The sequence below is a fragment of the Coccinella septempunctata genome, chromosome 2, assembly GCF_907165205.1.
Source record: "Coccinella septempunctata chromosome 2, icCocSept1.1, whole genome shotgun sequence".
NCBI classification, from domain to species: domain Eukaryota; kingdom Metazoa; phylum Arthropoda; class Insecta; order Coleoptera; family Coccinellidae; genus Coccinella; species Coccinella septempunctata.
This window is the reverse complement of record NC_058190.1, coordinates 31,877,971-31,891,165: the sequence shown is the minus strand read 5'-3', so window position 1 is coordinate 31,891,165 and position 13,195 is coordinate 31,877,971. Positions and strand designations below refer to the sequence as shown.

The following is a 13,195-nucleotide window of genomic DNA, read 5'->3' as shown; positions in this document are numbered from 1 at the left end:
AAATCGTCAAAATCTCATTTTTTGCTAATAACCCACAAACGAAGAATCGTAGGAGGCTACGGTTTTCACCATTCTATGTTTCTCTTAAAAAGAAATCTCCTGAGGTTGAGCTTTTGACTCTTATAAAAATTTTAATAGTAGGTTCTTGAGGTCAAAAGAAATACTTTTTTCTTTACCATTTTTGTCGAATCGGTTCAGTTTAAAAGATACAGGCTGTTGAAAAACCATAAAAAATTATATTTTTAGTTTTATCTAACAATCAGTTTTATCGAATGTAATGAATTTCGGAATACAGTTTTTCATTTATTTGATGAATATTTTTTCAGCACAAGATATCACCCACGTCTTCCAGTTTCCTCATTACGACCATTATGTACCATAAAAATACCAAAAAATCAAAGACACCAACTCTTAATTAAGTCGGACGCTGTCTAATGAATATTCGTTTCGTGAAATGAAAGTATTTTTGAGTAATTTGATGTTCAAAAATAAAAAACTGGGTAGGTACTTTGCTAATGCAATATTTTTTAAAAGATCCACAGATGTGTTGTGTCACAGATTCAGCTACTTATTCCGAAGGGAATTTTGTTTTTCCAGGGGTGGCACAGCTTATTATGAAAAATTAAAATGGCTATAATAAGATCGAATCGGAAAAAATGCTATAGGAAAAATGTGTTTCTTTCATCTTCAAGAATCTACTGTATAATTATTTGTACGAGTCAAAGACTTACCCTGTATATGTTAGACGTCGAATCTTTAATTTTTCAATAGACCTTACTCACCTTTCTAACAGGGTAGAAAGCACACGAGAACTCTGGGATCTTATCTCGAAGAATCCTACAAATATTTTCAGACAAACCTCTATCGTAAGAAAATGCATAATAAGTAGTTTTCGTTGTTTGCTTCCTCGCTTGATACCTACTATCCTATGAGAGTTTTCATCAGAAAGAGTGTAAGCCCGAAATAAGGGTGTTTCAAATTGCGCTGTTTTTTTTAAGAATAAATAGAATATATATGGCGCACCGAATTCGTCTGGGTATTTTGACATTTAAAAAGTATGATGTACGACATTTATATAACAATGGCTTCGTACACGATACAGCAAATCGTTCAAATTGTTTAATTATTTCATGAAAATCAGCGTTCTGAGAAAAGTGTTTTTAGAAAATTACGTGAATTTTATGGTTTACATAATCGTCCATCTGAAAGCACTGTTGGTCGAATTATTAAAAAATTTCAAGAGACCGGTTCGGTTCGGTGATAATTAATGAATTAATGAATATTGATGAAGAGGACATTTGGTTTCAACAAGATGGCGCTACACCTCATTTTGCAAATGACACAATTGATTTATTGAAACAATAATTTCCTGGACGAATAACCTCCAGGAACGCAGATGTCAATTGGCCACCAAGATCATGTGATTTGACATCGTTGGACTATTTTCTTTGGGGGTTATGTGAAAAGCCAGGTCTATGAGAATAATCCACAATCGATTTCTGAACTAAAGAATGAAATTATTCGTGACATTAGTAAGATAGAGCCTTAATTATGTCAAAATTTCATTGAAATTAAACAAAAGAGTAGACGTCTGTAGAGCTGCAAGATGAGGCCATTTGGCAGATATTATTTTTCGTACATAAATGTCATAACTGATACTTCTATTGCCAATAGGAAGTTTTTGAAAACGATTGCAAATTATGTGTTTTATTTATTTAAAGAATAATTTCAATTTTCGTAATTTCAAACACCCTTTATAAGGTTTTTAATAATGACCACCTTCTGCACTTTAGAATGTTCCGAAAAATAAATCAATATTATTATTAATCTATATTACTATTTGAGATTCTTGAGGTGGTCAACACCACGATTATAAGGCTGCTCGTGCACCCCAAAATTGACTTGTCTTGGCGTTTCCAGAAAAAACTCATAACTGCTAAAATAGACGGCTGTTCTCTGCTGCTTATTTGGGCCACCCGATATAATTGTTTCAAATGGCCCAGCCGAATATGAGCTAAAACGATATCCGAAACATAACCCTTTAATCTCATCCCTATCCCCGCATAATATCAATATCGTTAAGCCGGAAAATCATCAGTTCGCCACCCACGTCACGACCATTACTCGAAATGGAAAAGACCTACTCACATCAACATGCAGATGGGGCATGACGAAGACCCTCGACGGCGGGGACTCCTTCGGGACGAATCTGTAGAATTCCTCCTCGTTCCTGTACCACTTGATGGTGTAAAGGGCCACGGATTCCAGGTCGTAATTGCACGACAACGTGATCGTATCGCCAAGCCTCACTGCCTCGGGGACGTTCATGTGCATGTCCCGCAGTCCCTCTATACCTGCGAAGAAGAGGGAAAAGGTTAGGAAAGATGTGATTGATGTGCTTTGATAGCTTTAATGGGGGGAATCGCTGTGGAAAGCGGCATTGATGATTCCTCATGGGTGGATGGTTATCGACGAGAGGTGTTATGTTGGTTTTTTATTGAAATGTTCGGTCGTTACGGACTGTGAGGGATCGTTTAGCGGAGTCAACAAGCAACGTTAAAATCTACACCGGTCGTTTAACTTCTTGATAATGGAAGTGTCCTTTTTATGACTCAACCCTGAATACCCCGTGGTACATACGTGAAATCGTAATTTGTAGTTGAATTTTCTATTTTGATGTGATATCTCATATGGTTTAGATATTCCGAAAAAATGCTTTTACACTCGAGGTTTTTGAGATTGAATTAACAACCATATCCTTTCAACCCTTATGGCCGCATGTATCGTTTCATTAATCCAAATTGAATCAATAGATTCAATACATATATTAGGTATATTCTTAAACGTGGTTCAAGAATTTAATCTGATTAAATTTGATGAAACGGTACATACGGCTATAACGTTGCAATACCAACCCTTAATTTTGAAGAGGGAGGATGTGGTGAGTGATACGTAATTTGAAGAGTTTATCTATCCTGAATTCAGAATAGTTGTTTTTTTGTCATTTAATTCATTCGTTTTCGAATGATTCACATTCAAATTTCGCACAGGGTGCTTGATTATGGCTGTTTCTGGTACCGCATCTCGATACATCTAATCATTTTTCTTGAAGATATTACCAAACTCTGATATATTGTCGATTTAGAAGATGTGTCATAACTTTTTCATTTTCGAAAATATACTAACTGACAAAGAAAGTCATTTATGATTATGATTAAAAAAGGCTTACAAATTTTTTTATTAAATTTTTTAATAATTTGTTTGTCCACCGCGGTTATCTATACACTCCCCAACACGTCTTGCCATTGATGCCAAAAAGATGGTCTATTTCTTCTTGAGGGATACTATCCCAAGCTACCTGTACTTCATGTCTCAGAGCCGCCAAAGTCTCTGGGGGCTGGGGTTAATTTCCAAGCCTTCTACACATGATGTCCCAAACATGCTCAATGGGCGAAAGATCAGGGGATCTGGGCTGCCATGGCAAAAGATTCACATGGGTCGCTTCAAAAAAGTTTAAAATAATTCTGGCAACATGAGGTCGAGCATTATCTTGCTGAAATATTGGATTCTCAAGCCGGTTAAGATAAGGGAGAACATATGGCTCCACAGTTTCTTGAAGTTAAAGCAGCGCTGTCATATTACAAATCGTGAAATGCCGTCTACTTCGGCAATAGAAAATCAATATCGAGGAAACAGTATTTAACATTCCACAAATTCTCCTGAGAAGATGTTCAGTAATTGTTCATTTAACTTCAACAATCAATGATTTTCATGGATCCAAAGTAATGAATAAAATATTTTTATTTTTTTTTAAATGGTCCTTGTCGTAGAAAAAGTATAGTATGTAACTCACACAAAATTCGTCACGTTATATACTATAATCGTTTACTGTAATTCACTTCAGTATAATCCTATGTCTTCTATCGACTGAAAATGAGTTAGAAATTAGAATTGCTATTTCAGTTGTTGAAAGAGAAAAAAGTTGGTCGAATCTATATCAAGGAAATAAGCTGGTTAGTTGATGAAAGTAGTTGAATTTTTGTTTTGAAATTTGATCGTAAAAACAGCTTTGTGTTTCATTATCATGTTTCAAAATACACAAATTTTTTTCACCAAGATCTGTTCTATTCCAAATAATTTGCCCTCTTAATCATATAAATTTTAGGGAAGACTAGAGCTGGTCCAGGCAGTGTAGGTAACGGAAATGGTAGCTAAATAGGAAACGCTATATTAATGTTAGAGAGAAAGAAAAGTTTCCATGCCACAAACAGCCGCGCGTTTTATGCTTATATCGAAACCGCAGTTGGTTAATATTTCCAGTTATTCGTAATATTCATTATCAACCGCTTTTCTTGAAAACAGATAAATGTGTGTTATGATATTCGTGCCATAAGTATACATATAACAACTGACATTATTCTGCTGAAACATCAGAAGACTCAAAGACTGCAGTAGTCTGACATGTTCGAACAAAATAATGCCTATAAGACTACTAAACCCAGTTATATGACGATCCGACTAAGGTTACATTCTGGTGCTTGTAATGTGAGTTATAAATATTAGGTTAAGATAAAATTAGGGAGAAGAAGAGAAAGTTGTTGCACAAAACACTAGTTCCGAACACACAAGTTTCGGAAGTCTTCATACGAGGACGAGGATGTATTGATATATAGTTAGCTTAGACCAGTTTCATGCATAGAAGAATATTAAGTTACCATAGAAACGAACAAAAACTCATTAGAAGTGCTAGTGTGAAGTTTGAGGTCAAAGAAGTTAACCAGAGTTAAGTCCGAGAATTTTCTGGAGAATTCTGTACACAATTTTGGTGAGAAAACAGCAGAAATTATTTTGTATGCAACTGAACAGGGAATTCTAATGAAAGTGCGTATGTAACGGTAAAGAATTCACGGCGCATGAAATCTCGAGTAAATTTTCTAGAATTCTCGGCTGTTGCAAACGGTCTTTACGCAATAAATCAAGAGAAAGAAGATGCTCACCGAAATTGTGAAAATCAAAAAATTGGAGTATCGAGCCATCATCAAGCACCTGTATTTAAAAGGGTTAAGAGATAAACAGATTTACGAAGATATGCTTAATATCCTTGGTGATCAATGTCCTTCATATGCCACCGTTAAAAACTGGTCTGCAAGCTTCAAGAGAGGTAAATTTTCCATTGAAGATGATGACCGATCGGGCAGGCTAGTTTCTGTGTTAGTCCCCAAAAATATCGATGCAGTTCATGACATGATTTTATCAGACCGTCGAATTGGGCTAAAACGGATATCTGAAGCACTGAATATTTCATACGAACGCGTTCATCATATAGTTCACGTCAATTTGGACATGAGAAAAATTGCTGCGAAATGGATCCCCAAATGTTCGAATGTTGACCAAAAGCGTGCAAGGCTAGAAGCATCGCGTTCGATCTGTGCTCGATTTGAAAACGATGTAGACTTCTTAAACCGAATTGTTACTATGGATGAGACTTGGGTACATTTCTACGATCCAGAATCAAAACAACAATCGATGGAATAGGCGACACTCTGGTTCTCCAAGACACAAGAAGTTTGGTTATTTAGAAGGTTAAGAATTTTCAATATATCCTCGTATATCTGAGCAAGTTGATTCAGAAGTTTTTAAGTTACACGTTGCTTTGGTAGAATCCTTGTGACTGTTGTAGGGGTGTTAGGAAATCAACAATTTCATGATATTCTCATGTAAAAGGGGCCTCTAGAAATCCTTGGGACAGAGGCAATGCCTCCTCTGCCTACTTCTTTACTAGTGCATCATTAAAAGTTAACAGTAACACGTCTCTTTTCCAAGAATACATTCATTCATGCCCCTTCTATATAATAGTATGGTAGCCGAAAATGTTTTTGAATCGAAAAGATCAATCGAAAAAATGTATATTTCGGTGGAACAATGGAGCAAAGAAAAATAAATTACGACACTTTCACATTCGCATAGTCAAATGGTTAAATTCTGAAAAACTGTGGTCAAATTAACCAATGCTAAAATTATGAATACGTGTACTAGAAATATGCTATATTAAAGCGAAAGTTCCACTGTTCTACAGGTTTTTTTCTGAGTATCAATTCATAATGTGGGATTTTCACTGTTGCACACCCAGTCATTTTTCTCTGATAATTCCTTTGTTATAAAACACCAACCCGCCATCAACAACAGCGGATGAATTTCGGTCCGCCACATCTGTTCCACCTAAAATAATGAAATATCGCCACGTTACATTGCGAACCCCACACAAAAAAGGTTATCGATTGGCGTGTCAGGCCAAATCAGGACAAAAAGGAGTAAAACTGAAACTCTGAGACTGACATTCATCTCACGATTATACAATATAAACCCCATTGTAACCCTGCCTAGGCAATAAACGTCGAAATGTCTTGCTAAAGTGTCTGTGGAAATTAACAGATATTTTATAGCGTCCCAGGCTGCTGCAAAATGTCATTAAACCTGCGTTTTATCTGTTGTTCCCGTTGTAATCACAGTTAGATAATTCCCGAGCTACTGCCAACTGTGAAAGCGTTATGGAGCAAAATTGTTATGCTGTCTGTATTATTTTAATTCCCTTCTACTTTCGTTGTATTTTGATTATCTCTGTTTGCGCAAAATGTAATGATATTTTTACACTTGTGTTCATGTAATGGAAATTGAGATTGCTTATTCGGGGGCTACACGAGTCTCATCAACATCGCTGAATTAGCCTCGTCTTATTGTTGCGAGAACAACGTTACGAACGGCATTACGAATCGAACGCTGTGGAAACAATGGGATGCTGCTCAAATGGAATACAATTCATGGAAATTATTTGCAGGGCAGGAAGCACCAACAACGGAATCTGTGTAGTTTTTAGATATGTCTTTGTTTCATAAATAATGACGAAGTAGGGCAAGTGTGAAGTAGTAATCTTCCGTATAGATCTCGAAAACAATTATGTACACAGCAAAATTAGCTATTTTGGAAACAGATCGGTAGTTGTAAGAAATTTTCAAATGGGAATATTCTTCTTCTATAGCCGTTGTTATAAGGATCTTTCGAGTTGAAGACATGCCCCAGATACAATTCAGGAATATCTAGATAATGCGGTGGCTAGGTTTGGACAAATAACCCAATTGCACTTCTCAACATTATTAATTATTCTTTATTCCTCTTTATTCGTGGCTCTTGTTAAGTTATCTGGAACATAAACTAAGCAGCAAATGAAATGGGACAAGTGACCAAGTTTATCAAGCTATAATATCGTCATTACTTTAATGACGTTGGATTTACACCAGATGTAAAGCCTTAACTATGCCACTGGCACAGGGTAATTTTTTTTCAATCTTTTCTGGTTGTACAGGGTGTGAAGAGAAGAAATTTTGAATAGTAGAGCTCTTCACAGAGTTTTTTGATGCTGGGTGGATTGCTGGTCCAACACATCGCAATGCGTTGGTATGAAAATAGAATAGTTTTTGTAACTAGAACGGAGTAAGGTTGGCACTCATGAAATGTCGTTATGTCATAACGTCTTTGCCACAACTAATATCAATTAATATTACAAAAATGCCGAAAAAGATTGAGAAAGAGAGAAGACAGGGTTTCATGAAGTGTTATTCAGAATTCAGGTCCGCTCATTCAAATAGTAAGCCTGATATTTCAAAATCCACAATATATCAGTCGGTAGCGAATATATTCAATGTGAGTGAATTTATACAGGTTGTGTCATTGCTAAGTGAACATACAGTAACCTGAGCTAGAGCTAACCTAGGCGAGTCCAAAAAACCCATATTAGATGGGTCTAATCAATTCCATAACCGAGATACAGGGAGCTTCATGTATTCACCTAAAATTTCAATTTCTCATAACTTTTGAACCAACCAGTACAGTCTGTTGATATTTGGAATATATGATTCACTTGCAAAGGTCAATAGACTCACATTTGAATTTCCAAAAAATTCCAGGTCAGCAATTGAAAAATATGGGACATCTTCCAACCTGGGATTCAACACCCTGTATATCAAAATTTTGGGATTTGATAGAGATATTTGAAAAGAGCAGAAAATTTTCAATGAGATTCAGTAGATTTCATTGTCCCGCATGTCATTTTGCTCGAAGGAAACTCCAGGGAAAGCGAAGTGAGAACTGTTTTCTTTGCTTATTTTGGTTACATTCTTATTTTAGGGTGAACGAATGCGAAAAGTTACTAGAGGATTTTCGATGATATGGCGTAGAATAAGTTCCCGAAAATTGATTTTTCTATTTTTCATTTGACTTGCCTTAACATTCTAAATGTCTTGAGGGATAAATAAATATATATAATTATCATAATAATATCAAAGTATCAAAAATTAACAGATATAAATACGTTCCAGTTGTCCTGTTAATCCTTAATTCATGTGAAATTTTTGTTTAAAAGTTCCTCTTGCCTTGAAACTTCCGCCAATTCTTTTGACGCCCATTGATGCAAATTGATTTTGTTGAAGAATTTAACATTCTGTAATTATCCTTTAATTTACCATTTCCAACCACCGCATCATATATGCATTTCATCTTCGGGTTGATTTTTTTTTTAAATCTTTAACTGATCTAACGTATTCAACCTCTAGACAAAGAAGGAAACCAACATTATCTCTCCTCAAGCTACTGGATATTATGTGTCAATAATCCAATTTTCTCCCATAGCAAAAATAAATATATTTAAAAACTGATCTCTTGTATTTTCCATGCAAACAACTAGATTTGGTATGCCTTCAATCAGTTTATATAACTAAACGTTAATTCTATCCATCATATTTCATCACATATTTTGATAAAATACGTAATTACTGAGACTTTTACGTAGAACGGATAACATAGTGCTGATTTAAAACCCAAGAATATTTTGACAAGCGTCATAACCCCACATTTTCGTTTTTTCATACTATACAGAGTAAAATGTGTCAAATTTCCATGGCCAACCTGGTGCTTAAATAAAAGTGAATGGGGTATATAATATATTTTCGGCTAAGAATTCAGTGATGGCCTTACAAAGTTTTTCTTTATGTTGGGTGGATTGTTAGGTTAGGTTAGGTTTTTCTTTATGTTGAGTGGATTGTTAGGTCAATACCTCGTTACGTTTTTGTCATTTCTTCGATATATTTCATGATATTTCGTTTTTGTAAGTAAATTCGTTCTTTTTTGGAACACAATAGCAGATGTTACTTCATCAAGGAATACTTGTGCAGTGGCGTCGTATGAGGTAGGTATGTGATAATGAGTCACCACGAAAAAATCCTTGATTTATTATCGTTTTTTCGATCCATTAACAATATGGAGTACTATAGCAGTTTTCTAAGGTTGGATCAACTTTTCCCAAAATTTCATACATTGGCTCATCGAAAGTATACTTCGAAGCAAAGAATGCTGAAGACTGGGTCTTCTGGGATCAACCAAGTACATCACGAGTCCACTTTCCAGTCAGGTTTTTGGAATTTCATGGAATTATTGGAAAACTTGTAATCAATCATAAGTTTTCCAATAATCACCGCCATCTTGATTATCTTATACAGTCGATTTTTGTAAGATATCTTTATCACATAGTGCTAGTTAGACGATTATGAAAATTTTAAAATTCTTTTAGGTTCAGCAAAATTAAGTAAGAATTATAATGAAAACGCCAAATAAATTGGTGGTTTCGTACCTAAGAAATACCTTTTCGTTTTTTGAACTATAAGTAATGAAATGGTGAAGCCGTTACGACATCAATAATTGATTCTTCTCAAAGATTAATTCAAAAATAAACCCAATCATGAAATACATCTGATGCAACATGAGTTTCCAAATTTACCATCATCCTCTTCATTCACAATCTTTCTGATTGTGGAAACATACAGCTAAAATATAACTCCTTCAGTTTAAGATGAAACATAATAAAACCTTACTAATAAAGGTTGAATATGTTTGATATCGTCGGATATATTGAGGATTTCAAAACATCAGGGATACTCGAGGGGTTACTATTAAAATGGGTGAATCTGAGTTCTAAATAGCACCTCCTGATATTCTGTATTGTCTCTTTGGCATTTTTCCAGCGGCAACAACGAAGATCAACTTCCTCTTTGGTAAATAGTTGTGGCAACGGTTTTTTAACAGTAACGACATTGCATGACTTCCAACCTTACTCCGTTCTAGTTACAAATACTCAAGATAATTATTTTATGGCCAACAAATGCTTTTATAAAAGTGAATGGAGTTTAAATACCTGTACAGAGTCCCCAGTGCATTCGAAAAATCAAGTTGAATGTGAAAAAAACGTTTTCGCTCATTTAATTGCAGTTACAACTATGAAGGATCCAATATATATTCAATCCAATATCCAAATTGTTTTGATATTTAACGATTGACGTGTACCTACTAACACACACATATTACATATTAATATCTTGATATTGAAACGACCATTGCATTGAATTGAATCATCAATTTTGCCTAAATAACGATAGGATTAATTTCGTGTCCTATTGAAACTACAGATGTATCTACACATGAACAAATACGAGTAAACATTCAAAAATGACTGGCGATTAAAAAATATGCTGAACCAATATTGATACTACTCGTATGTTTTGTGATTCTTGTTTTCAGTAATCGAATCGATGTACGTATTGTTGACCTACTGAATATATAAAAAATTCTGAGAATTTTATTGAATAGTTTGATGAATTCATTAAATATGCTATGAAGTTATTAATAGAAAAGCATTACAGTTTTCGCCTGAATTTTGTTGCGCTTTAGAAGTCAGTTAGTTCATGTTATTCTGAGGTGCTCTCCAGTCTGGTATTCAAAATATTATGTACCAACTATTGATAAAATATACTAATAATGAATTTGGGTTCATATTGTCATCCATGTTATCGAATCCATAAAAGTATTATCGGGTATTTGGATTATCTATTTCACCACTCCCTACTCAATCATTACACCGACGTTTCGGTCGCCAATCGGACCTTTTTCAAGGCTAAAAAATTTTTTTCAGAAATTTAAAAAATTTAAAAAGACATCAATAGACATGAAACAAAACTTCGATACACTTACATAAATGATCTCAAAGAAGTTGAGTCATAATGGTCATAATGAATGTTTTCAATTTTATTAGGCATACAGTATCGAATGACCAATTGAATTACACACCAAAAAAAGTTGAACAAGATGTACAGGCTGGGCTTAATTGGTGATACCTGAACTACAACTTTTTCCACCCAACGAGATAGAGGAAAATGCATGGCACATTACGGTCGTCTTTTTGCTAATAACTAATAATGCCATCAACTTCATTCCTCTTTCTTCTTTTGTTTTCGAGTTATAGGCTCCGTTTCTGTTCGTGCTAAGATGTTGAAATGAAAAAATTATAAAGACACTTTTTTGATAGCAATCCAGTGGCGTGCTAGGATTTTTTTCAACAGGTATATTTGTTGAGCTATAACATGAAGATGTGTTTTGTCTTATGGAAACAGTAGTTTAAAATGACTTAGAAAGACGGAGGGCGATGTATGATATATTTCTGAAACGGGGATCAAATGGCGATTCTTTCATTTTAAACTACTGTTTTCATACTGATAAACACAACTTTATGTTGACATAGTACGCCACTGGATTGCTATAAAGAAAGTGTCTCCTCAATGTTTTTATTTCAACATCCTAGCAAAAATGGGGATAATTACCAACGTAGAAATCGCCCAAATTTCAATTTTAGCCTATAACTCGAAAACAAAAGAAGATAGAGGAATGCAGTTGATGGCATTATAAGTTTCTGGAAAAAAGACGAACGTAATGTGTCATTCATATTCCTCTATGTCGTTGGTTTAAAAAGTTGTAGTTCAGATATCACCTATTTGGCCCACCCTGTACAAGTAAGATCAATCCACAAAAAAAAATCACACTGACGCGATTTGAGAGAGAAAACACTGAGAAAAAGGGAAAATTAAATTTTCAAATATTCAATGGAAGAATTTTTTCTTCAATAGTATTTGGTTATTCACAAATCCATAATTCTTTTGAATTAGACGTACCTATCTAATATAGTTGTACCGTCTGTTCCGATATTCCTGAACAGTACTGTCAGTATTTCAGAGAAGATGCCTATTGGCCCAGTCGTTCGAGTTCTATTGTTATTCGATTACTGGCCAGTAAAACCAGCAATATCGGAACAGGCCCCTCGTAGATTGTTTTCACTACCACGATGATGGGTTATGAGATACTGAGAGACTCATTTATCTCATCTCCTGATGTTCAGTAGGACTGACATTGATTTTGAACTATTAGTAACACACTTCCCATACTCCGAATTGAATGACTGGATCAATTGGTTGATGACTGAGTAATAGCACTAATAAGAGACTCTCCTGAGCATGCAAGAAAAGGTAAGTCGAATAGATGAGAATGTCCTGTAGTGTAGACTACACTTCCTCTACACTGTTGTAAATCAAATCTAGTGTAGAAAAGTGCTACACTTTTTATGCAAACGAAAGGACTTAAAGTATATTCCCATTAGACAATAATAATCATAATATTCTAAGATCTAATGCTGCCTATAGAATACCTAACAGAGACTGTAACAAGATATACATATAACACACTAATTTGTATCTCAGAAAAAGATTAACTGAGCACAAAATAGAGTGTTAATATACAAAATCCCACTAGAGATGAAAATAACACAGCATTAGCTTGAACATGCTCTTAATGAATTGCACTCGTTCGACTTTCAAGGAGTCACTATTTAAGACACTCAAACCAACTTAAGTATTAGATTATTTTGTGGAATAATAAACCTATATATCCATCATTTCACTTACTGACGATTAGTAACCATTGGTAACCATTCTAAAATATATCTACAGATAGATCATAGAAACGAAATCACATGCATTTTCTATCTTCAGTAACTGAAACAATGGATAGATATGATTATTGAAAACGGCCGTTAATCAATAAGAGTAGTGATATCCAAAACTTAAACACGGCCTCACGGTGTATTTCTGTCTGATACGAAATTCAACATCTAAATAAACACAATTGTCGTTTTCATGCCATATGTTATTTCTTTTTTTTAGTGATACCAGATAATTAACGCTGAATCACCTAACTGCTCATTTTCACTGCATATATTTCAGCACACGTTTTAATCCGTATGATGTCTCTTATTATTTCATCGTCA

General features: G+C 34.7%; 1 protein-coding gene across 1 annotated transcript in view; it reads right to left on the bottom strand.

The window, feature by feature from the left end:
• Positions 1 to 13,195, bottom strand: part of LOC123307714 — a 465,084-nt gene that overhangs the window by 206,360 nt on the left and 245,529 nt on the right. Inside the window, exon 3 of the mRNA XM_044890127.1 lies at positions 2,149 to 2,354. Coding sequence (XP_044746062.1) covers positions 2,149 to 2,354 — 206 coding nt within the window. The remainder of the gene's footprint in view (positions 1 to 2,148; positions 2,355 to 13,195) is intronic.